The sequence below is a fragment of the Desmodus rotundus genome, chromosome 10, assembly GCF_022682495.2.
Source record: "Desmodus rotundus isolate HL8 chromosome 10, HLdesRot8A.1, whole genome shotgun sequence".
Lineage (NCBI taxonomy): Eukaryota > Metazoa > Chordata > Mammalia > Chiroptera > Phyllostomidae > Desmodus > Desmodus rotundus.
This window is the reverse complement of record NC_071396.1, coordinates 85464004-85490983: the sequence shown is the minus strand read 5'-3', so window position 1 is coordinate 85490983 and position 26980 is coordinate 85464004. Positions and strand designations below refer to the sequence as shown.

The 26980-nt window shown below is 41.5% G+C and overlaps 1 protein-coding gene across 5 annotated transcripts in view; it reads right to left on the bottom strand.

Moving 5' to 3' along the window:
• MAPRE2 (microtubule associated protein RP/EB family member 2) overlaps positions 1 to 26980 on the bottom strand; it is a 133495-nt gene that overhangs the window by 79355 nt on the left and 27160 nt on the right. For 2 of the 5 annotated variants that reach the window (XM_024580693.3, XM_024580695.4), the window contains exon 1: positions 4840 to 5103. The exons of the other annotated variants lie outside the window; for them this stretch is intronic. In XM_024580693.3, the coding sequence (XP_024436461.1) occupies positions 4840 to 4958 (119 nt within the window). In that variant the 5' untranslated portion in view covers positions 4959 to 5103. Of the gene's footprint in view, positions 1 to 4839; positions 5104 to 26980 lie in introns of those variants that run through there. 5 annotated transcript variants of the gene reach the window in all.

Here is a 26980-nt window from a genome sequence, read left to right as displayed (position 1 = left end):
GGTGCCTTGAGCTAGGGAACATCTGTCCACCTCATCCTGATCACTCACTACATTGGGCTTCGGAGAGTTCTCTCATGGTGAATTAAGGATTCTCTAGTACTTCTGGAGCCTGTAGAGTGCGGCATCGTTAGAACTCCCTTTTCCTTTTAACTCTCATTTCAAAACAGGACATCAATTCCAGCATGCAGACTTCTTTCACATAATGCTGTTTTTTTGATTTTTGAGTTTTCAGCGGCTTTCCATTTTCACATCTGACCACTCTGCCTGCCTTTCAATGCTCCTGCCTCATTTTCCACTACTGCCCAACATGCACCTTACCAGGCCAATCAAAATTCTGATTCTAAAGCCTACATTTTTTCCCCCAAAATGTTTGGTCTCCCACAGTGTGGTTTAGCTTCCTGCAGTATACAGGCCTTAAGGGTATCTTTTTCTACTTTGAGTCACTGTGGGCTCAAGAAATGCAAACCACTTTTGCTGTCAGACCAAGCCAAATACTCACAAGGTATATCTGTTACAAAATGAGCTGCTCACACATCTGACTTTGCTGGAACTCAAGGTCCTTGAAGGGGCATCCAGCAGAGAGCTTGCCCAGAGCAGACTCTCAAGTATTTGTCAAATTAATTCTCCAAACCAAACAGAGTATTGAGATTAGTCCCAATATTTCCCCCTTGATTAATCTAAGGGGTTATTCATCGCAGCTTCAAGGGGTCGCTGTAAATTCGGAAAAGATACAGTGTATGGAAAACCACCACCTAAACGCAGAGAACCATCTCAAACCACTGTTCCACTAAGATAATGCGCTGTAAACAGATGTGACCAGTGACAGCCACTGGTGAGGAGGGGTGAGCCTCTCAAGGTGCCTAGAAGACCACCCCCTTACCAGAAGCTCTGGCAAAGAACCCTGAAAAGTAGTTCAAAAATTGGGCACCAGAGAATCAGGTAATCAGGGCACCAGGTAATCCTTTGATTTTTTTTTTACAAATACTAAGAAAAATGAGGACAAACAAAAATCACTATTTTTGAAAACCTGAGAGAGTAGTAAACCCAGATGATACTGATACATACGTAACAGAGACACACGAGTCCAGACTTTTAATGTCTGCAGCTGCTGTTTTGGGGAGTATGATCTGAAAACTACATTCTGATTGAAGCGAGCCATGTTATAATAGCTTCTATTAAATGGAACACGCTTTCACATGACTATCTTTTATAAACACACACGCGTGATTTTTCTTTTTGTTTTTCTCAATGAGAGTTCATTTTTCAAAGTTGGTAAAGTTCGTTGTCAGAGCCAATGTTTCAGGCTTAAGTTTAAACTTGCTTTTTTTTTTAAGAGTCCATTTCCTGGGGCCAAGTAATTTTTTAAAAAGCATTCAGAAACACACACTACTGTAGTTGCATGTTCAAACACCAGTGTGGAAATAGTCCTCTGGACTTATACATTCATTCTTAAAAGCCTGGAGTATGCAAACAAAGATACGGTGGGCAGAAGGCCAGTTAATAAATCTCATTCCCTACGAGCATCTGCATGAAACAGCTACAGGGAGCAGCCTCTCCAGGGAGAGCCAGAGCGGGACTCGCTCACTCTGAATTCAACAGTGTTGCCTCAAACGGCCCACACTGCATTTATATTTGAAGTGGCTCTTAACATACATGGATTTCTAGTGCTCATAAATGCCATGAGGAAGCTGGGGCCTCCGTCACATGGTCGTGGACATGAGCCATGGAAACACGTCCACATGCTCTGCTGAGCCATCTCTGCACTTGCTCTTTTCAACTGAAATGACCAATGGAGAGGTACTTTTCTAAAGGAATTTTGCTTTCTAACCAAGTGTGCACAGGTTTCAATAGTGATTTACTACCCACTCTAGTCCAGGCTGGGAAAACGGGTTCTATGTATAGTAAGAGATACCTGGGTTAAAATACCTGGGTCATGAACCATATCTGAGCCTTATTTATAAACAATCTGGTGCAAATGTTATGGCAATGCTGTCTCCAGCTGGGAAGTGAGCGCTTGCTCACTGACAGCGCTGGGAAGCACTGTCTTGTCCAGCTGTCTTCTCTGAGTTGTGTCACCTGCCAGGTGAGGGGTGTTCATCCTGGAGCTCCTAAGAGTCCCTCTTTCCGTAATCACAACAATCTTCTTATATTTATATAGTTCTTTTCTTTTAAGAAAGTCTTTGTTTTAAACGTTTTGAAGTTAACCTTACAAAAACTTGACAAGAATGCAGTGGGGTATCTTATAGGTAATGAGCAAACGTACATATCACTACAAAGATAAAGGACCTGCTAGGAGGCCTATCCAGAACTCAGTCAAGGAATCAGAAAGAGAATTCCCTCTGACATCCCAGGGCTCTGGGCTTAGCCAGGCCTTCCATGGGACTCAGACAGAACTCTCAGCCACTTCTCATTGGCGGGGGCTATACTGAACCTACAGCCAAAGGAAAACTTAATTGGTTATACCTCTACTCTGGCTTTCAAATTGCCTTCCAAGTTTTCTCAGCAACTAAATGGCAATATTATTCCAGCCTCAGGACGCCAAAATAATTATAGAACAGTTCCTGGATTAAAAAAAAAATGTGTCACATTTTTCCTTCCCTTACACCCCTACAGAAAAATAAGTGGTAGTTATGAGACACTAGTCATCCACTTTGAAAGAAAAGCAGAGCGAGGATAACACCAAGCAGGTCTGTCCGTGTGAGCTCCCTCTGTATAATATAGCACATATATAATTCTGGAGGCTTCCTTCCTCACTTAACCTATGACATCTCTCACCATAGTGTCCAATAACCCTATTACATAAAATATGAATGCAGTGATGCTCATAGTGACTCAAGAATTTGTTAAGTCAAAAACATTTATTCCAATCCAGTTTTGTTTTTTATGTAATTTCAGATACCATTATAGAGACTCAGAAAGCACACTGCAAATAATTCAGAAAGTGGAAATAACTTGAACTGACTTAAAAAGGTAAATAAAATTTTATTTTAAAACAATAATTTATCACCAAAATTAGCACTTAACATTTCCGCCAAGTGATTTTCCATTGCCATTTTAAGTTAGTTCATATGACTAATAAAACCCAGCTAGGCCATATCCTGGCCCACGTGGTAAAATTCAAACTCCATCTTAAAAGCAACTGCTACCTACGTGGCAGAGATTATATCACTTCAGAAATGAGAGCTTCAAATGCATTATAGGTATACAATGTATTAAATGTGTAAGAACAGCTTAAACAAGTGAGGTTTCAAGGCAACTCAGGGTTTTGGTTTTTGTTTTTAGTTCTGTTTGAGGCCTTAGAATGTTCACAGAGAAAGGCGGAGCAGTGAGGGAGCGAGGGACCCAACTTTCCAATCACGAGCCTGGGTCTCCAAAAGGAGAATCTCAGAAGTTGTAGACCAATCTGGGTTTACATTAAAAGGATGACAAGCACTCGGAATCTGTAAGGATACCATGTCCACATACTAGTTGGAACCATAAGGCACGAGATTTCGGTGACTTCATGGGCACAGCCAAAACTGACTGCAAGTATTTATGTAATACCAGAGAGGACAGGACAAAGGTTGCTTATCATTTGTTTTTGAGTCAGCAAATAGCGTTTCATTGGTCAAAGGCAGAGGAAGTGGGGTACTTTGGGTTCTATTTTATAAACATTTATACACACAGAATATTCTACCCATAATGCTATCTGAATGTTTAGATTAAGGCATTAAAAAAAAAAGAGTTATTTCCTGTTGCTCACTAGCTGAGAGGATGCACTCTAGAGGTATGTGTGTTCTGCTTCAAAGCAGAAGCATTGTTAGTGGTTATCAAGGTAACATTTAAAAATAACTACCCCGGTACAAAAGACCTTCAGAGGAAATATGAGTGAAGATCAGTCTCCCTTCAAGTCTGGCCTTGAGCTTCATTAGACTCTAGCTGCATTCTCCATTACATTGTTATCCTTATCAAACAATGCAAACAATTTTAATGAGCTTATCTACTACAACATATTGCCAGATATGCTAATGTAAAAATGATGCCAACCTCACAGGCCAACTCATTAATCATAAGGCTCACAACACAATGACCAAGATCAGCCCCATCCTCAAATCAGACCTCAGCAAAATACCAGGAATTACCTTCCTACTGTAAATAATAAAAAGGGCGGGCTCCCCCACCCATGCGGAGGCCATAAACTCCTAAGAAAATGCATAACAGCGCCCCGTTTTTATTCAGGTCTGTTGCAGTCCAGTCTCTTTCTAATAAACCTGGGGTTCCATGAAGGAAATTTTGGTGAATGCCTGACACCATGACCTCTCCTGTCAATCCTTGCACCAATCAGCGAGCAGAATTCTTACAAAGCTCCATCAATCTGATGGTTTAACATCACAGACTGCAGCTTAATCTAGAGGATTCCATTTTTCCTGCAGACACCAGGGAAGCGCAAGCGCTTTCCTCGCCATCCTCCTGTCCTCTGCCTTTGGGCGCAATCTACCTAATGGTTCCTTTAAAAAAATCTCCAAGGAAATAAGGGAAGGAAGTGCTACAGCTTGTCTCCCTTTGGAGAGGGGGAAAATTGCTTGCCTTTTTATCAATGTGGGAGGAAAGAAATGGAGGGAGACCCCTTGCAGGCAGCAAACCTATTCACAAAATGCTTTCCATCTGCAATCGTGAAACCTCCATGCATACTCAACATGACACATGGAAACGGAGAGCAAAGAATCACAACTGCCTTCACACACGCACGTCTGCAGCCCGGTCTGGGCCAGTGTCTGCTTCATTATATAACGGGCCGGATTTCCGCGCGTCCCCACCGAGGTGCCCCGCCCGGCATGGCCCCGGTGCCAGACCCATTACCTGTAGGAACGCTCCCCGCGCACCGTGTGCTTCCGGAAAGGAATGATGGTCCCGTTATCCTGGATGATGTCGTTGTTGTTCTCGCCATTTGGGGACAGGGTTTGGGTCGGACCAGGCATTGGCGCACTCCCGAGGTAGGGGACAAACCACTGTGGGCTGGCTGGTGAGGAAGGTGGCTGCGTCTCGCCTTCCCGCTCGCCTGCTCCTCACGCAGACCTCGCCTGCCGCCTGCTAGCGAGCTCCCTTCTCCCAGCTCAGGCTCCCGCCCCGCCCTCCCGAGTCCCGCCCTCCTGGCTGCTGACGTCAAAGCGCCGGCAGCAGCACCCTGGTCACGTGGCCGGGCCCGTCACCATAGCAACTCGCTAACTCATCACCTCGCCTCAATTCGCACAGGGCTGTGGCGTGACCATGCCAGCAGCTCCAGGAGGCACCCGGGCAGGCCTACATCTGGCATGTAAGATCGAGGGCCACCCCCAGCCCCCCTCGCAGACTCGCCTGGTCTGAAAACCAGCTCTTCCTCTAACCATTTCCTTTCCGACCCGTGCTCCAACTGCAGCTGTGTACACAAAAGAGCGATTCAGGCCGAGGGGTGTGGGAGACCCTTTAACTCATTCAGTACCAAGTTCTTGCTCCATTAAAATTAAACTCGGTCCGGTTTCAGGACAATCTACGACTTGGTGTCCTGCTTCCAGAAAATGTATCAGACTAAGGGTTTAGAACTTCCTGTTCCTCTCCTATTCTCTAAACACAAGCAACCTCCTCCCCAAAATAAGCCTCAAACCCGAAAACAGAAGAGGAAGGTGTATTTCCTTCTAATCAATGAAGCCTTTGCCTTAATAATGTGGAGATTAAAGATGACAAATTAAGAGATTTTTCTTTACAAAAGAATCCCCAAAGAGGGTTTGTGAAAAAGATAATGACCATTTTAGAACATCATAGTTACCCAAGCCCCCCTAATTCAAATTCTTATACTGCCTTCTGATGCAGATGATTAACTCCTTGTCATTTATTTCACTTCCCTTTGAATTAAGCGAGTACCTGATTTAGTATTTGGAGGCTCTCAGCGTTCAAGCTGTTCTATATCACTGTAATGCAGTTTTCAAATACACTGGATATGAAACAGGTATTATTATTATCATCCCTATTTTAAAGATGACTAAACTAGTGAGATTAAGTAACATGCTGAAGGTCATACAGCTAGAAAAGTAGTGTACCGGAACTTCAAAATTGCATGCTTTTATCAATGTGATTGACAATAGTGATCTATACTTAGTGTGAGCTCATAAATATTGTATATCAAGGTAAGAATCAAGTACTTAATGTACACTGTCAACGTGACCACTGTGGAAAGATAGCTGTGAATAGATTTGCTATTACTGTGCAAAGTCTACAGATTAGAGTATAAACTCTGAACAGACCCGGGATGTGTCCAGTGCTTTCCTCCAGGGAGGAGGAGAAGGTTTGAAGGATTCTGTGGTTATCGAAGTGGCCTCTGACCTTTTTTGGTGGGGGGAGAAGAATTGGGGTGTAAAAGACAATATAACTATATGTGGCAGAGTACTAAGCTGCATGGCCCACCTGTTCACATCATCGTGTGGTTCACCAGCTTTATCATTGTGTGGTACAGATATTAAAAACAAGTAAAAACTGTCATTCCTGACAATTGTCCAGCACACATCCCTGGTAATAAGTTATCTCTGGCATCCAGCTACTAGAATTGGAAACAAGTGGTTCACAGCCCAGGTGGTAATGACTGATGGTCTCAAACAAGGGGGCATTCTCCTTCCTACTTTATATTCTTCTTTTGGGCGACATTCTATAATTTTATTTTATGCTTCTCCAGTGAATTCACAGTATACAAGCTGATTTCTTAGCTTACATGAGAATTATTTCTTATATAATAAAGATCCAAATCTGACCTAAGACTTTTGCAAGGTACACAGATACATGTAAGTAAGAGACACACACAAGGCTTACATTGCACAATGAGCTATATAAGGGGCTTGAGAGTGTAGTCATTGTTACAAAGATCCACTTCCTCTTACTATTTCTGGTATGGGACCCACGGTTGTCAATTTCCTTAGTAATTTATTCTCTTTCACTAAAACTTCCCCTTTTGGCAGGGACAGTCTGAAGATGAAAGGCACAGTCTACAAATCAAGTATTTAATGTTTTCAGAGTATGCTCTCTCATTTTGTGTTCTCTATTACAGCTTACTTTTTCATAATCCCATATTTAAGTAATATGTTAGACATCACTGATGTTACCACAGGGACTAAATTTGTCAGAATTTTAATGCATGGTTCATTGATTATACCAACTAATTTTGTGGAGTGAATAGTCCCATCATTTCTAGGCCGCTTGTGAAGAAGAAGACCACTATGGTCAAGAACTTGGGTTGATGGGCTAAAAGGGGAAGAAGGTGTCTAAGAGCCCTTGTGAATCTTCCTCTAGAACTGCTCTGAACCACATGCCTATAAAGGGCCCCAGGGAGCTCCAGAGACCTGTGATTACCCTCCCAGATGCAAGGGTAATAAGAGTAATAATTTGAAAATATTAAACAGATGTGTTTTCATCCCTCTTCTTAAAAATCAGGTGATCCGGCTGCGATTCCCCAGTGTAGCCCTAGGGCGAAGGGGAGGGCAAATTCCACTTCAGGAGGGAAGATGCCAGGATACAGAGAAAGTACAGAACAGGTAGGAAGGAGGAGGAAAGAGTCTACCCTTTCCAATCCCAACTGAGTGTAGAAAGGAGGAGATGAAAGTAGGATCGCCAAACGGAGACTTTGGAGAAGTAGTGGCTTTGTTCTTAACCCAAGAGATTTTCTTTTGTCTCCTTTCCCATTAGGGACTCCGGGAAAAGGCCTTAACGAGCATCTCCCTAAAGCCTCCTTCCCCAAACAGGTGCAGCCCCGTAACAGTCAAGACTAAAATCAGTGGCTTAGTAAGGGAGAGGAAAGTGTATCACCCAAGAGATGGAGCTATTCAAAGATAGGCTGGAAGAGGCCCTAAAACTGTGGACAGGAATCTTTAAAACTGTTTCTGCTACCCCAGACCTCAGCAGGGTGAGCAGAATTGCTCAGATCAGTATAGAAAAAAATAACTAAGCTAACATGTCTTTGTACATCAACTGTGGATTCAAGTTTTGCCTTCTGTACATAGGTATACCTGTAATAAAGCACTTGCAGACCATGTCCTACATCTCCAACTGCCCCCCCCCCCCATGGAGAAATGGCTTCTCTCATCAAGCATCACAATTAAAGTTGGGGCTGTGGAGGCGGACCTGGGTCCCTGACTTGGTGTCACTCCTTGCTTGACCCTAGCAAGTTATTTTGCATCTCTAAGATTTGGATTCCTCATCTATGAAGTCGGTGTAATAATGCTGGTTTCATAGTGTTGCTGCGAAGATTAAATTCCATAATATTATGTTATTAGGACAGTTAACACAGTGTCTGGCACATAACAAATGCTCTTCAGTGGTGTATGTTATTTTTAAACAGTATGTTAGGTATATCCGAAAATGTTCATTCATTCACTTGATACTTATAACTGGATTTCTTGTGTATTGGAAGCTGGCAAACCAGAAAAGTCCCAGGCTCTGTCCTTGAGGAATTTGTTGTTGCCCAAGACAAAAATATTGGCAATTATGATACAACATAATGCTGTAATAACTGTACTACGTAGGGTGATACGGGACTATAGAAGATGAGCACCTAACTCAGAATGGCAAGTAGGTCTGGTAAAGTTACCCCAAGGAGCTATTTCCTAAGCCTCGGATGAATAATAACTATAACTTTTTTGTTCACTTCCTATGTGGCAGACAGAGTGTAAGACTCCTTAGGACAAGGGCTTCAGCTGTTGTGTTTGCTGCTATATCTGCAGTTCCTAGAACAGGACCTGACAGGTAGAAGGCCCTAAATGAGTAAGTAATTCATTCATTTATTCAACAAATACCTGATTTGATTCTCAAAACAACCCTGGTGACAAAATTGGGGCTCTAAGAGGAAAAGCAATTTGTTCAGGATTGAATTTCGGGTTTTCTCAGCCACACACATGCTTAGCCAATAGGTAGCGCTGTCGTGTAAAAGAGGAGTGGCTGAGGAGAGGGGAGCTAAAGGGATGCCCCAAGCCGGTACACGTAGGTGCAGAGGTAGGAGAGGTTGTAGGTCTCAGGGAGGCAGCAAGTTGTTTAGCATGGACTCAGAATGGGGTGCACAGAGGCAGGGCATAGGGCAAGGACCAGGTGCGGAAAGCTGCTATGGCCCAGCTAAGGAGTTGACCTTAATTCTGAAGGTGTTTGGAACCATGAAGTGCTTTAGGGAGGGAAATTAATGGTGAAAATTTGCATCAACAAGGTCTGATGCTGATGGGTATGGAGGATATATTGGAGAAGATTAAAATGAGTCAGAGTGATGAAGGTCTAAGCTAAGACACAGGGCAAGGATTTAAAAAGAAAGCACAGAGATTGACAGAGGGTAAAACCTTCAGGATTCTCTGACTAACTGGATGTGGGCACGGACATTGAATGGGAGTTAAGGGTGCATAGTGAAGTAGAAGGGGGCATTTCGAATGAATCCTCAGCTTATGGCTTGAGTGACCAAGTGGATAATGGTATCACTTACCAAAGTAGGAAACACAGATTGAATTGCCCTTCTGGAAGAAAGCTTCTTGTAATGTGTTTTGGACACAGAGAAGTACCTACAGGACATCCTCCTGGTGACAATGAGTGGTCACTGGGACCCACATGTGGTGGGTGGTCATTAGCTGTTGAATGAGGGAATATGTGGGTCTTTGAACTTAGGAGGACTTGGGGGTTTGGAGGAAATGATCTCACAGGTGATAACGGAAGCTATGGGTGTTGACAGCTCACTCAGGGAGAAAGAGAAGCCCTGGGGTGGAACTCTTTAAAAGCTGAGCGATTTAAAAAAGAAGGCTGCAAAGAGAGACCCTGAAGGATTTTGCACGGTGGGGCAAAGCACAACAGGCAGCGGTTTCCCTGGGCCCAGGGGAGAAGCAGGGAGGAACGGGATGTCTCTGGGGCCAAAAGTCACAGAAAGGTTGAATCGGATGAGGCAGACACATGCTCACTACATTTGATAAGGTGCTCTCGAGGGTATTTTTAAGAGGGTGGATTTTAGTCCTGAATAATGAAATCTTCAGCAAGTAGGGAAAGCTGCAATTCTTTGTAAAATTACTGGTATTCTGACCTAGCAAAGATATTCAAAGAAGGGATATTAAATCCAGGGTCATATATACTTGTATGTAGCATCAGTGACTAACTAGAATCAACAAGTATTTGCATTAAAAAGTCCTAGCAATACTGGAGGGGTCAATATGTTCATTAATGAGCTCCACTGAGCACCAGATAAACTGATCCTACCTCTGAGCCCCATTCTAGTGGAGTCAAGACTCCTTCCCTCCCTCAAAAATGTCAAACAAATACTCAAAACTCAAGTTGGGAGAGCAAGACTACTAAGGTGGACCAGGAGGACACTGAGCCAGAGCCGTGAAAACAAGGAGCATAAAAGGAAGCCAGCAGCACTCTCAGCACAGAGATCCAATCAAGGAGGATGGAACTGGGAACCAGCCCGGGGTTTAATTTTCAGAGTTTTTAGCTTGTAGCACAGTCCCATTTCTCTTGAGACTCTGGCCAGCAAGCACCGATAATTGTGTACTGGCAGACATCATTGTCTCTCCACTCCTCCAACACACGAGGTTCACCTAGAACAGGCATTTTGCATTGCCTTGGATTTGAAAAATCTAAAATACAATAACAGAGAACATAAGAAATCATTATCCAGGGTGCATGTTAACCCTGATTCCATCCCAGAAGCACAGACTCATCATGAATGCCTTTTCCAGGTTACAGTGTGCTCACTGAAGTTGACACACACTACAGTCAAAGGCACTCACAGCCGCCACACCACCTTGGATGGGGGCTTCCTTAGATTGTCATCACCCCCGAATGCAGGCAGAAGATTCCACTTAGCTGTCGCCACTGCTGTCCTGGGAAAAGAAATTTCTCCCATGCCTAGGTCCTAGCACATTTTCCAGCAGGGAATGGCAGAAGAGCTTATCAATCAATGACTTAACTTATGGTTCACACCCAAAATGATAGCAGGGAATAAATACATGATTGGTGGGTCAGCCAGAGGCACTGGCCCTGAAATCACACTGGTCGCACAGAAATGTAACTGAGACTGGTCCTTGCTCACTGCCTTAATCCCAAGGCATAGATGGTTTTTGTATGATATGCTTATGTCTCTTTGCATTTAGTAATAGCATTTCATTTCATAAAAATTGGTAAATGATGTTTTCCCCCTGATGAAGAAACCCTCTTCAAAGCCACCCTAAATAGGTGTGTTCCTCCGGGACTGACTTTTAAGATTACTTGTCTTTGCAGATTATTTATCTGCACATTTGTAGCTATGCTGATGTCTGCACAAGGCAGCACCTTGCAAGCGTCCTCCCTATGTGCTAGGAAAATAGCAAGGTTTCCGTAACGTCAAACCACAGAACATGCCATTGTGTAAGATTTCTCTGTGTCGGAATTTATTTCCTAATTTGCTTTCTCTTGGATTTTCTCAGGCTTGGACTTAATTTTGTGGAATAACTCATAGAACATGATGGAATACAATTTAAAAGCACTCACAGAGCATTATGATTTCTGTAATCATTCAATCAAATCTGTTCAATGTGGAGTTTCAGTCTATTAAATAAAAATGTGCTTTTGAATTATACCATCTGGTTAAATTTAAGAGCTTTAAATATGTTTTCCATAAAAATACAATGTGACAAATGTTATAATTGAAGAATGTATTGAGTATCACAGGAATACAGAAAAGAAAGAAACCACGTCTGGGGAAATGGAAAAAGCTTCACCAAGGCAGTGATATTTATTTGTATTACGGCTCAATCATTCATTCAACAGGTATTTATTGAGCACCTATGTCCTAGGAATAATTCTAGGCACTGAAAACATAGAAGTGAACAACATGTAAAATCCCCTGCCCTCACAGAACTTACACTTGAGCGTGTAAGTGTGTGTGTTGCGAGGTGGGGGTATTCAGGAGGTGCGGTCGGAGAGATCACAGAGCGACTGGAACGTGCAGAGCTTTGAACAGCCTAGACTTGGGTTTAAAACCAGTTAGACACCGTTACTTTGTAGTAGTGTTAGTAATGTCTGCACAGATGTGGAATTCTAGTGATATTGACAATTATAGCAATAGTGATACCTATTATTTATTGGGTACTTTTTAAAAACTATTTTATTGATTATGCCATTACACTTGTCCCAGTTTTTCTCCATCCAGCAACCCCCACTCCCTCAGGCAACCCCCACGCCATTGTTCATGCCCAGGGATCACGTGTATAGGTTCTTTGGCTACTCCATTTCCTGTACTGTACTTTTCATCCCCATGGCTATTCTGTAAGTACCTATTGTACTTTTTAATCCCCTCACCTCTTCACACATTTCCCCACCCCCCTATCCCATCTGGCAACCATCAAAATGCTCTCTGTATCCATGACTTCAGTCTCTGTTCTTGTTTACTTAGTTTGTTTCTTAGATTCAATTGTTGATAGATATGTATTTATTGCCATTTTATTGTTCATAGTTTTGACCTTTTTCTTAAATAAGTCCTTTTAACATTTCATATCACAAAGGTTTGGTGAAGACAAACTCCTTAAGTTTTTTATTGTCTGGGAAGCTCTTTATCTGCCCTTTGATTCTAAATAATAGCTTTGCTGGATAGAGCAATCTTGTACCTTTTAATGAGCCAACTACTATGCTTTAATTGAATAGGTATTTTAATCCTCACAGAAACTTATGAGAAAGGGGTGATTTTAAGTCCCATTTGTCAGAGGAGGCAACTAGTGAAATAGTTTTGCCTAATCACCAGCCAGGAAGTGGCCAGCTGGGCATGAACATACCTGCCAGGTGTCAAAGCCGTCATTCTTACTCACTAAAGCCTGCCTTCCACTAGGGTCTGATAAAACCTGGTTGAAAAGATGCAGAATCTGGAGTTGGGGAGTAGCAGGGATGAGACAGCAGAAGGACACAGAAGCAAGAGAATGTAGACTGCTGCCCTGAAAGCCATTCAGTCTATGGAGCAAAAAGGTGAAGCCCGCAAAGGCTGGAGACAGAGGGGACGGGAGGGGGGCGAATTACCAGAAGGATAGAAGTTAGTTGAACATTATGGTTAAGGAAAAGGGAGGGGGAGGAAGGAAGAGATACCAGGGTTTGAGGTTAGCAGTATGTGTTATTACAGAGAAAATAATTTTCTTACCCTTATTTTTAGTGATTAACTATTTTCTGAGTAAGCCTAAACTACTAATGTCCATTTCTTTGATATACATCTTCTGGAGGGGAGAGAGACCACAGGGTTTTTTTGGGTTTTTTTCTGGTATTTATTTTCAAAGCTAAAATCGGCTTTCATTTTCACTACACCAAGACTGCTACAACTCAACCGCCCCGCTACAGACATGCATGTCTGAACATTCTCACTGAAATGTGCCCATGCCCAAGTTCATGAAATTCCTCCATTTCCGCCCCTATTTTATTTCTGTGTTTAAGTAAAACACATGTTGTTGAACTGACTTGGTAGGGCAACTAAAAAAAATATAAAAGGCATCATGTGCTCGGTTGGGTGGCAAGGGAAATGAAGAGAATCTATGTACCATCAACAAATAAATAATCTTCCAGAAGGCTCAGAGGCTTTCAAGCAACTATTTCTTTAGAGCTCTCAAAAGTCAGCTAACCCATTGGGCTTTATTTCTGACTTTCCTATTGAGAAGTCCTAACTGAATGAAGAGACTCCTTAATATAAATACAAAGCCAGTGGGGGAGGGGTGGGGACAATACTAGTTCTAACAGGTACCGGTGGTCCCCAGAGTTTCAGAGCCACTCAGAACCCAGGCCACCAACGGCAACCAGGAACAGCGGGAGGAAGGGTCTTCCTGAGCCTGGGGCTTCTCTGTGGAGTCTGTTGCGCAGGGCAGCAGCTCTACGGCTCACGGGTGGCTCCTGCACAGTGTGTCAAGGGAACATGAGGCCAGCAGCTGGGAAGCAGTGTGAGTAATGGAAGAGAAATTCACCAATTTCTGATCTCATCCAAATAAAATTTTAAAAAAGAAATTAAAGCAGCTTACTTCATTAAAAAAAGAATGCAAATGGAAATTATGAAGTAAGACTAAGTTTCCATTAGAAATGTTTTAATTAGTGCTTAAACTTTGTTTACGCAAGAGTTTATAATGTCAAGTATCTTCATGATCTCAACTCACATTCACCGTCTACAGAACATGAACATGAGTGATCCAACTACAGAGTACAACACATGAAAACATACCGGGTCACCTTCAAGTGGCTTCTATTTAATTTCTATATGAAGGAAATCCAAAGGGATCTTAGTCTTTACAACACATAGGGAGCCACAATGAGTAAATAGTCAGCTAACACGGCTAGATTAATCCTTGAGATTAATGCCTCTGTACAGCTTGCCTTTCATGCCCACCCCCAATTCCAGTCTCCTCAGGAGATGCTGTCAGCATTGAAGGATGCAATGTGATCATTATAAATGAGAAGTAATGACGTGTAGTGGGATGTGCATGAATTGTTATTATATTGTCTTTCCTTCCTTTTTTCCTGGGAACTACTCCTTTAACCTTTGTGATTCAAGTAGAGCTTGACAATTACAATATTCCATCTTCTTGGCACTAAGGGATAGTTCAGAGGTAGGCCTGTGTCCCAAACCAGGTCATTTACAATATTTCCCTAGAATTTTAAAAAATTAGAGTTGCAACGTGTGTGTGTGTGTGTGTGTGTGTGTGTAGGGGGAGATGGTATCTTCTTTTTTGAAGATAGCAGTTTGGAATTAAGAAAATACAGTATAAAGTGCTAGGCAAGAAAAAGAAATAAAAAGGCATCTAATCCAGAAAGGAAGAAATAAAACTGTCACTATTTGCAGGTGACATGATATTGTATATTAAAAAACCCAAAGACTCCATCAAAACACTGTTAGAACTAATAAATTCAGTGAAGTTGAAGGATACAAAAATCAATATACAAAAATCTGTCACTCTTCTATACACTAATAATGAACTATCAAAAATAAATTAAGAAAATAATTTCAGTATAATTGCATCAAAAAGAATAAAATACCTAGGAATAAATTTCACCAAGGAGGTGAAAGACATGTGCATCGGAAACTTTTAAGACATTGATAAATGATATTAAAGAAGACAAATAAATAGCTAAATATTCCATGCTCCTGGGTTGAAAGAACTAATATTATTATAATGTCCATACTACTCAAAGCCATCTACAGAGGCAATGAGATCCCTATAAAAATTCTAATGACATTTCTCACAATCCTAAAACTAATCCTAAAATTTGTATGAAACCACAAAATATGCCAAATAATCAAAGCAATCTTAGAAGAATTAAGTGGAGGCATCAACCTTCCCAATTTCAAACTATGATGACAAAGCTATAGTAATCAAAACAGTATGGCATTGACATAAAAATAGGCTCATAGATCAATGGAGCAGAATAGAGTGCCCAGAAATAAACCTACACATATATGGTCAATTAATTCATAACAAAGGAGCCAAAATACACAATGGGGAAAGGACAGTGTCTTCAATAAATGGTGTTGGGAAAACTGAACTGCCACTTGCAAAAGATTGAAACTGGACCACGTCCTTACACCATTCATGAAAAGCAACTCAAAATGGATTGAAGACTCGAATGTGAGACCTGAACCATAAAACTCCTAGAAAAAGACATAGGCAGTAAGCTCCTTGCCATTGGTCTTGGCAATAATTTTTTGAGTCTGACACTAAAAGGAAAGGCAACAGAAGCACAAATGAAAAAGTGGGACTGCATTAAACTGCAACGCTTCTGAATAGCAAAGGAAACCATCAACAAAATGAAAGGGCAACATACTGGATGGGGAACAAATATTTGCAAGTCATATATCTGATAAGAGTTAAATATCTAAAGTATATAAGGAACTCAAACAACTCAATAGCAAAAAACCAATTTAAGAAATAGGGAGAGCACCTGAATAGACATTTTCCCAAAGTAGATGTATAGATGGGCAGCAGGTACTTGAAAAGGTGTTCAACATCACTAATCATCACAGAAATGCAAAGCAGAAGCACAGTGAGGTATCGCCTCACACCTGTTAGAGTAGCTGTTATCAAAGAGACAAGACGTAAGTGTCGGCAAGGATGTCGGAAAAGGGGACCCTTGTGCACTGTTAACGAGAATGTAAATGTTGCAGCCATTATGGAGGTTCCTCAACAAATTAAAAATAGCTACCATGTTATTCATCCATTCCACTTCTGGGAATTTATCTGAAGGAAACAAAAACACTAAAAGTTTCATGAAACCCTATGTTCACTGCAACATTATTTACAATCTCCAAGACAAGGAAACAATCTAAATGTCCACTGAGAAATAAATGGATAAAGAAAATGTAGTACACATATACGATGGAATATTATTCAACCATAAAGAAGAAGGAAACTTCTTATAACAACATGGACGGACCTTGAGGAGTTTATGCTAAGTGAAATAAATCAGAAAAAGAAAAATGACATATGCTCTCACTTATATGTTGAGAATAAAAACAAATTCATAGACAGAGAGAACAGATGGGTGGTGGCCAGAGGTGAGGGGTGAGTAAAATGGGTGAGGGGGTGGGGCCAAATGTACAAACTTCCAATTATAAACTAAATAAGCCATGGGGATGTGATACACAGCATGGCACCTGCAGTCAATGATACTGTATTGTATATTTGAAAGTTGCTAAAAGATCTTAAAAATTCCCATCACTAGAAAAAAATTGTAATTTTGTGTGATGATGGATGTTAATTAGACTCATTGTGGTGACCATGTTGCATATTCAAATATTTCATCATTATGTTGTACATCGGAAAGTAATATGTATGTCAATTATATCTCAAATTAAAAAAAGAAAATGTAGTATAAGTTGTATAGTACATACTATAATTTAAAGAGAAGAGTAGAAGTAGAAAGAGGTCATGGTCTGGATTAACACAGACTAGAATCTGAAGCCAGATGCTGGTACTTACAAGCTGAGTAACCCTGGACAATCACTTCTCCTAGCCTCAACGTTTTCATCCAGAAAATGGGTATACTAAGATTTACAAAGTAACATTTTGAAATTAAAAATCCCCTAGATTTCCACTTCATCCACTGGAGCCATAATCTTTGACAGTCCTCCCTTCCAAAATTTGGATCTATTTCTACTGCTCTGGAATCTGGGCAGGCCCTGTGACAGCTCTGAGCAATAGATTTTGGTATAAATTATGCCGGCCAGTTCCCAGCCTTGACCTTACAATGACTGGCAGTTTCTGCCTCGGTGTCTTGGAAGCCAGCTGCCCCGTCAGAAGATGAACCACCCTAGGACCACCATGCTGTGGGAAGTACAAGCCACGTGGAGTGGCCCTAGAGGGTGTGACCATAGAGAGGACAGGGGGACAGGGGCACAAAAGAGGCGTGAACCCACACAGAGTTCCAGGTCTCCAAACACATGACTGTGGAAGTGTCCTCCAGACCCAGCCACCACGGCGGGTGGTGACCGCTATGTGGATCAGAGACGGATTGCCTAGCCAAGGCCTTCCTAAATTCCTGATGCACAAAACTATAGGCTATAACAAATTGTTGTTTTTTTAAGTGAATGAATTTTGGGGTTGTCTATTATGCAGTAATTGATAACAGCAACACTTCATTGGTTCTCTATAATGAATCACTCCAAAACTCAGTGGGTTAAAACAACAGTAACCATTTTATTACCTCTCACTTGGAGGCTGGCTGGGCTCAGCTAGGTGGTTGCCACTTATCTCTCACGCAGGTGTATTAGTAGGCGGCTGACTACTGAAGTCATCTTAATGGCTTCCTCAGTCTCACAGCTGGTTGACATCGCCTTGGCTGGGACCTCAGCTGAGGCTCTGGCAGGACTAGACCTCTGCAGACCTGTCCAAGTGGCTTGGGGTCCCGGCACTATCACCCCTAGGGGGCAGGCATGAGAGCATGGCAGTTTTAAAATCTAGTCCTGGAAGTCAGAGACCATAACTTCTGTCACTCTTTGCTGGCCAAGGCAACCACAGGAGTCCACCCAGACTCAGGAGGAAGCATTACTGATTCCATCCATATGCTAAATGGGAAGAGAATGTCAGTATCACACAGCGGGGATGCTAGTGTGGTAGGCATCTTTGGAGACTACACACTGCCCCCCACCCCCCCTGCATCACCTCTGAGTTTCCTCAGCACGGGGCTACTAAAGCAAGAATGCAAGAGAAGAAAGGAATCAGTGCTCAAGCGTTGTTTCAGAATAGACTTCTAAGCCCACGGTACAGAAGATAACCCGAAGAAAAGTTTGTGCGCCTCGAAATTCTGATTTTCAAGTATCAAAATCTTAACCATCCTTGAAGGACTCAGAATACAAAGTCCATGCTATGAGCCACGAGACAGTGTGACTAGCTGGAGACTGTTGGGGTAGGGGTAGCCTCGTCCCACGTTGGCTTGGGAATTTGAGAGTGGAGGGAGCCTGTACGTCATTTTATATCTGGAACCTCGAGGGCTGGCAAAGCCACAGAGGTTCTTGACTCACCGTGCATTGGGCAGGCACAGGAGGGGCCAGACGTGGGTGAAGCGTTTGGTGTGACACCGACTGTTCTGCAGAGCTGAAATGTTTCTGGGAGGCTGGTGGGACACACCTGCCCCTATGTGGTAGTGACAGAAACATCAGCAGAAAATAGGCCTCTTTTGCTGACTGAGTTGATTTTTCTGAGGCAGAGTCGCCATGAGAGCAACTCAAAAAAAAAAAAAAAAATCTGCATTGTTCCCAGAAACACCTTGTAAAAACCACATGTGGTGTCAATGGTCATCACTGCATTCTCTCCTTTACTGAACAAAAGCAGACCAGAGGCAGAAGCAGAAATTAGGTCGGTGCCGTTGGTTGGGACAATGCACAGTGCGTTTCATGAGGAAGATTCTCCCCTGGGGCTTCCTCGCTTTCTGCATCTTCTACTTGAACGGGACCCAGAGCCAGCACTCGGTTTCGAATCCTCAGAATCTCTACCCCCTCCCTGTGTCTCTAATTTGGTCACCATACCTGTCCATTTCACAATAGGACATGTAGGTCCCTTCCTTTCCTCTCCTACTCCCAACACACTACAGTAGACATTCCACCTTATGCCTTGCTTATGAGATTCTCTGGACAGGTTTCCTTGCTTCCTGACTCTCTTACTTCTCCATGCTTCTGAAATACCAACATGAAATAGATCTTCCTTCCTTATTTTTCAAAAGCCTTCAGTGGTTCTCTAGCAGGGTCAGTATAAAAACTACATGTTTTCCTTTTGGCGCTTAAAGCCTTATACAATCTAACCACCCTTAGAAACACATCTCCCACCACATGTAGTAAGGGTGGGATTTAACATGGTGACCTCTTAACCTGGGATGCTGGCTCTGTGTCCTGGTGGCAGCATATGTAATAAGTGGAGAAAAGAGCCTGTAAGTGTTACTATTTGGAAACATTCACATACGCTTTTGTAGAAAGAGATTCTTCTACCCAATTATTGTATTAGCCTATGTTCAGTGGGCCTACTAGATCTCTAAGCTACCACTTGAAAATAGCTTCAGCTGGCTTCATTATAAAGCTAGGGAGAGGAGAGCAAATGTAACAGTATCTGCGTTGTTCAATCCTTAGGGTCCCTGTCCGTCCAGGAGGAGCGCGCGCCAGGAACATTCAGCCACGGCCATCTCATCTTCGCCACCGCTCCGACAAATCAGATTACATCATTAAAGTCAGAATCACTATGTTTCAGCAAATGAAATGATCAGCTTAAAAAATTCATGGGCACTTATTGCTCAAAAGAAATAAAGAATCTTAGCGTCGCTTGTCTGGTTAGAACATTCCAAGTTCCCCAGAGGATAAGTCATGAGGCTGGATGACAAGCCCCCGAGAAGTTCCTCTGGCCGGGCGCTTACATTTGAACACAACCTGCTGAACAGCAGCCCTCACATTGTGCACGCAAAGCACTGAGCTCTGGGTGAAGTAAATCATTCTGTAAGTGGTCTCCTCCCACATTCACCAGACTTGAGAGGAGTTCCCGAAGTTTGGACACAGTGCTGTGGAGCGGAGCCAGGAAACTTCACAGCGATTATGAAACAGCTGCAAATCCATGCTTGCGACAGGCATTATACAAATACTATATAAAGGCCACATTCAGATAAAGAGAAGAAATATGGCTTTGCTGGTGCTGATCAAGGTGTGAAGCATGATTTCACTAAAGAAACTTGAGAATAACTCCCTCATGTTGCCTAATGATGCAATTCTAAAATGTATAATTAATCTATATTACATTCCCTATTTTATTTTCTCCACTCCCCCTCCTCCAAAAGAATCATTTACTTCCATCCTTTAAATTCATCACTCCAGCCATTCACAGCATGAAGGAAAAAACTCAATCGCAAACCAACACCAAACGTCTGCCCGATCTCTCAGAGCTCCTGCACACTGCCTTCCCTGACAAAAGGCAAAGCCCTAGGGCGATGAGACATTGCTGTCCACGAAGTTGTCTGTCCTAGAAAGGAAGATGTTTACTGAAAAGCCCTCTTTCTGATTTCCCTTGAATATCAATCAGGCAAAAGTGAGAGCCAAGTTTTATGCATGATTTTACGCACAATTATAATTCTCTCCAAAATGGGAAGTGGACGTAAGGGAATTTTTGGATCCTGTTGCACAGATCTTGATAAATTTTATTAAATTTGGCATTCTTGGTTCCACTGGCTAAAGAAAAGCACATTTTATAGTTATCAGTAGATTTGAAATATGCTTACTTGTATAAAATGCTTTGTTCTACTACAGTCTGAAAAAAGTAGCATTTATATTCCAAAGGCTTTCAGCATATAATTGCAACGGATACTCCATGAATGAAGGATGGTGTCAGGTTGTGAATGAAAGGAAGAGGTATTGGGAGAATTCATAATTTGCAAAGGGCTTTCAAAAGATCTCTGTCCCCCCCCAGCTTTAAGTTAAAAGTTTAAAAACTTTTGGTAAATAGGATCAAGATGGGAAAGTTGCTAAATTCCGAACTCATAGTAGCAGAGCAGGATTAGAAGTTCACTGAAAACCCAAATATTCACAGCCCTGGAGCTCTGAGTGCTTCTAATGCAATGAAACCTGGGCGCTCACCCCCTGCCATGAATGACATCATTGAGAGATCGCTGATAGAGCCAGAATACACTGTTAGCCTAAAGCATCAACTGTTGGTTTTTATATAGAAAGGATTGACCAAAAAAATTCTTATTGATTTTATTGATTTTAGAGAAGAAGGTGGAGAGAGGGCGAGGGGGGAGGGAGAGAGAGAAACATCAATGTGAGAGAAACATTGATCGGTTGCCTTCCATACGTGCCCCGACTGGGGATTGAACCTGCAACCTTTCGGTGAAAGAAAAGACACTCCAACCAACTGAGACCCCTGGCCAGGGCCTGGATTATCACATTCTTATGATGACAAATATTTGATCACATTACAAATGTCACTTAATAAAATGGCCATATTTTTACTTCTAAGACAGCCTGGAGAAATATAACTGGGTGAGAAACACCCAGGCATCAGTAAATTTGAAAACAAGTATATTATCCTGGGTATCATTTTGTTAGTTTCAGTTCGGATTACCTAATCAACGAATCTGAAAATATTATACATCTTTATTCTCCCTTTCCCCCTTTTTAAATTCATCCTGCTCAAATATCTACCCAACTGCAAAATGCTATCAATTCTTTTCCAGTTGCCTCTCTCAATTTGCGTTTTCTTTTGACCAAATTCATATCATCAGCAATGTAGACAAATGCAATAACTTTCCAAGAGTCTTTCTTTCTCTTTTCCTTACAGCCTATTCTATATATGTGAAAAATTTACTATTTTTAATTTTTAGAATATGCACACAAAAGTCCTAAGACTCTGAGGACTACAAAAATGTATATTATTAAGGGCAAACACTTTTCTTACTACTTTCCTTTACCCCAGTCTCATTTTCATTAATTCACTTTTTTAACTACTCCTGTTTTTAGTTTTTCTGGGGTTACAATTGAATCTCTTCTGGAGTATTCTATTGATTTATCAACATAATATAAAAATACAGAGAAAAGTAGTATTTGTTTTCTAGTAAGAAATTCAACATGCTTCTATTAGTTCTTACCTTCCTTTACAACAGTAACATTCTTAAAATTCTATTTGCTGACTCATTCCAATCATGTATTATCTATTATTTGCTGACTCATCCCATTATCTATTGACTGTCCATCATGTTGCTTCTCAATCTTCTCTGCTTTTAATAGTGTGGTTTTACCACCATGCCTCTTTTATTTCTTAAATTTATATTATGTTCTATGAGTGTAGTTAAGTCTTCCGTATTTTGACTATAGGTTGCTTCTAAAACTGACGTCTAGTAGATGGCATTTATAATTATGTAATTTCTTGTTTTCTCCAAAATCAAGTACTTTTACCTTCCTAGAGAAGAAAATATTAATATTCTCATTAAATCTTGCAATCAGAATAATATTGCACTGAAAGCATCAAGGCCAAATCGAGTGTCTGTGTTCACATGTCATTAGTTGTTCAAAAGTATGCTTAATTTTAAGATTAAACCTGAATCTCATCATACCAATATAGCTGACATCTGTATCTATATCTCTACGTATCAATATAGTTTTTTGTAGGCTTTTAACTTTTTTTGACAGAAGAAACATGCCATGGTATTATAAAAACAATCAGATCCTAGGTCTAAATTTATATAATAGCACGTGACGTTTTTCAAGATATTCTTCATGGAGCGCGCTACCTAATCTGGACCAGTGTCTGCCTTATTACTCCTGGCATCCTGGGGTTTCTTACGTTTCTTATAACTGGACTCATCCATGGGTTTCATAGTTTTTGAGATGCTGTGTTATCTTTATTTTTCTCCTCTTCTACATTGTCCTGGAGCACCTGTAAGTTATTTTTTTGAGAGGCATGGAGTAAATTTTTAAAGTCTTTTCATGTCAAAAAAATGCCTATTTGCTCTCATATTTGGATAGTTGGGCTGAGTATAGAACTGTAGCTCCAAAATCACTTCCCTGAGGACTTCGAAAGCAAGTCTGCACGGTGACCCAGTCCCGAGCACAGTTTTTCGAAGCTTCCACCATTCAGGTGATCCCTTCCCAATCTCTCACTTTCCACCCCAGTTATCTCTGAGACCTCTTCATCCCAAACCTAGATAGGTTTGGGCTTTTAAATTTATCTTACTCAAAATTCAGTGGTCTCTTAATCTGAACCTTTATGTTTTTATTTCCTTATCTCCAATGTCTTTAACTTTTTCCCTTAAAGATACTCTTACTGTTGGACCATTCAGAGGCGTCCAATGTTTTGGCGTCTCTGGGCCACACTGGAAGAAAGAGAGTTGTCTTGGGCCACACATTAAATACATCGTGACACATAATCACAAAAATATCTCATAATATTTTAAGTGCATTTGCGATTTTGTGTTGGGCCGCATCATAGGCATCCTGAGCCACGTGAGGCCCATGGGCTGCAGGTTGGACACCCTAGAGATCATCCTGCCATATCTCTAATGCTTTTCTCGTGGTTTCCGTCTCCTCATCTTTTACTTTACATTCTGGAATGCTCTTTAGCCATACTCAGTAAGTCTTTCTCTTGATTTTTAATTTGATAATTAAAATTTTAATTTGTAAGAACTGTGTTTTCAGACTGCCTCTTATCCATAGCAACTTTTGGGGGTGAGGGAGGGAGGAGTGGAGTTGAATGGATCCAATGCTTTTTGTACTAAGAATATTAATTAGTTTTTGGCATTTTCTTCTGTTTTCTGAACTATTTGATCTGTATTATAATAATTCTCTGAATTATCTGTTCTTTTAAAATATTTTTTCTCTTTTGCTTTAAAAAATTTAGCTAGCAATATAATCCTATTCCCTTCCCTTTTTCTAGAAGTTTGTCCATTTCTGGTCCTCATTTATGCTTCCAGAACTGCCAGAGATTTGTTCTTTTAATATTTTGTTATCATTTCAATTGAAGCTCTGGAGAGAAGGGAACCAAAACTGTATTTAGACTATCATCGTAAAACAAAACACTGATTTTTCTAGAGTGTATTTGTGTCATGTTCAATACATTTTAGATAGTGGGAAATAAAGTTTAAACAACTTAGTACGGTATTTGGGACTCTGTACTGTTGGACCACAGCTTGTCTTTCTCCCTTAATCTTCCAGTACTCACATTAAAGAACCAGTCAACTCTTACCCACTCTAGGTGGTTTATGCTCTGTTCCTTGTCCCTTTTGACTGGTGCTTGAAAGTCCTTTCTCCCTCCTTTTCTTCTACCCATATTTCCAACAGTAGGCTCAGCTCAAAGTCTACCTCTCCTGAAACCTTTATGGCCATCTTAGGATAGTCACAAGTCTATGTTATTTAAAAACATTTCACTTTCATCCAGGCAAACAGTTCTGTTCTTTGTGCCAGCAGCGTCAACTTTTCCAACCATACATTCTCTTCTACCATTTTCACCTGACATCCAAAATAATTTTACCTCAGTGGAATTAAAACTTAAAAGCAACTGCTTCATGTTTTGGTAGCTCACTACATGACAAAACTATCCAAGTTTTTGATGAGATGAAGCTTTAAGAATATATAGTAGTGTGCCAGAGTTACGCAGTCATTATGATGTAATGTCTTCTTGAGCAGGAGGCAGGAGCGGTCGGATATTCTTATTTCAAGACACCTATATAGACTTGTTATTCCATTGTGTCATCATTACACAATGTACCAAGCACTCCATTCATATTCTTTGACAAACCAAGCAGTTTCCTCTAAGCCAGGTACCAGGAAAGGATGCTAATGGTTCAGTCCAGCGTACAAGCCAAGGCAGTGTTGCATGCCCGGCATTACCTCACACAGGCCTGAAACATATCACTCCCCAAGCGCAGAAGATAATGTTCGAAACAAGACTCCTGTGAGAGAAACTCTACCAAGCAGATATTATATAGCCAAGTCACTGCCTTGCAAAACCGTCACAGAGTAATATGTCAGCATTTTGAAATGCCACGGTGCAGTGAAGGCTTGATGCTGCACTCCAAAGCCAGAGGATGAAGTATTGGACAATACAAAACCCACCTAGCTTAGAATTTAGTCCCCAGGGAGGCCCTCTGAGGTTTACGTTGACCTGTACTGTTCATGTTTCCTTTGCTTTTTAAGGTACAATACCAAATACTTAAAACATTATATATATATATGTTAGAGAAAGAGGAAGGGAGAGAGGAAGAGAGAGAGAGGGGGAGAGTGAGAGAGAGGCATCCATGTGCGAGGGAGGCGTTGATCGGTTTTCTTCAGTATGTGCTCTGATCAGGGGTTGAACCCACTCCCTAGGTATGCGCCCTGACCAGGAACCAAACCTACAACCTAGGTACATGCCCTGACCAGGAATCAAACCCATGACCTTTCAGTGTTCAGGATGTTGCTCCAACCAACTGAGCCACACCAGCTTGGGTCTGTTCATGTTTCTTAATGCAGTTTGCTGTTAACCTGATAATCTGTGATTCATCTGAGTCGCTTTCTTGAAGACTGACACATGACTAACTTTAGAACAGAGGCAAACACGTCAGTGCAGGCATTTTAGGCAGAATGTTATCTGAGGAAAGGGATGCTGAAAATCTGTGTCATACACAGTACCAGTTGCTGGGCAACCTGATGCCAAGCCAGTTTTATAGACTTTTACAGAAGCATATATTGAGTGTCCAATGTGTGGGGGGAGAGTAATTAAAATATAATGCATCGTCAAACATTGCTATTGAGAATATTAGGTTTTGGAAATTAAAAAGTATACATGTGAAAAAAATGTAAATCCAAGGTAATAGCCAATCAGGAACGTCATAGTGTAACTGTGTTCACAGAGGATGTGGGACCACAGGTGTGGGACTGCCTGTCGGGTATTGTTCAATCAGTTTGACCCATTAGTTTAAAGTCTACCAATATTAGCTTTGAACAAGGCTTCATGCACCAAACAGTAGCAGGTTGGAATAATAGTAATAATATGCCCACTCTATAGACTCCCCCGCAGACTTTAATGCTACCACCACGCATAGTGTGGCAGCGTGGGGAACCGCTCAACACGGTGAAAAACTGAAGTGTGCACAACGTATGGTTATAACTATGTAAAACTGCATGAAGGAGAACTACAAGGGAAAAAAAGAAAACAAATTATTTGTTAGGGTCAGATGATAGGTGGTCTGCTTTTTATGATTTCCACTATTATTTTTAATAATGGAACTTTGGAAACACTACAGAAGTAGAAGAAAATATACATGTAAGAGATTTGGGAAGGCAGGCAGGCAGCAGCTGGACTCTGGGAGATGTTTACTTAAATGATTGTAGATAATCTAATATACTCCTCATAAAACAGGAGTATAGATAAGTACCAAGTAGCTTGAGACTTTTACCTCAATGGTAGCTAAGATGCTGAAATATGTCATTTGTTTCTCGAGTAGTTTTAACCCAGATGAGCGACTGCACATCTTCTATGACATTTAGAGTTGTATTTCCATGAAAGGGCAGCCTAGAATTAACATAGCTGAAGTGGTGTGCGGGAAGGGAGGGCACAAGGGAGAGGAGAGGAGGAATAGAGGTACAGCTCCCGAGATAATCAGGATTGTGCGCGCCTATGCACGCACACACACACATACACACAAGTCATTTGCCTCCCATAACCTCCACTCTACCTCCAGTCCTACCCTGAAGGCTTTCTGCTTTACGAGCAGTTCCAAACATGCACATCTAGGTGTGAGTACTGCTTGTGGAAATAACTTTGGCTTCAAACCTGCCTGGGGTCTAATCTTGCCTCTGCCACTTATTAGCTATGTGCCTTGAACTAGTTAGTGATCTCTCTGAAAGCGAATTTCTTCATCCATAATGAGCATTAGCAAGTTTCACAGAGGACATATAAAGATTAAGACAATGTATACGAAGTTGCCAGCTGAGTACTTGTACACAGTAGGCATGAAATCAAGTTTTCTCTCCCTCTCATATTTTTTCCCCTTTGTACACTGGAGTCTGGTGTCCAGG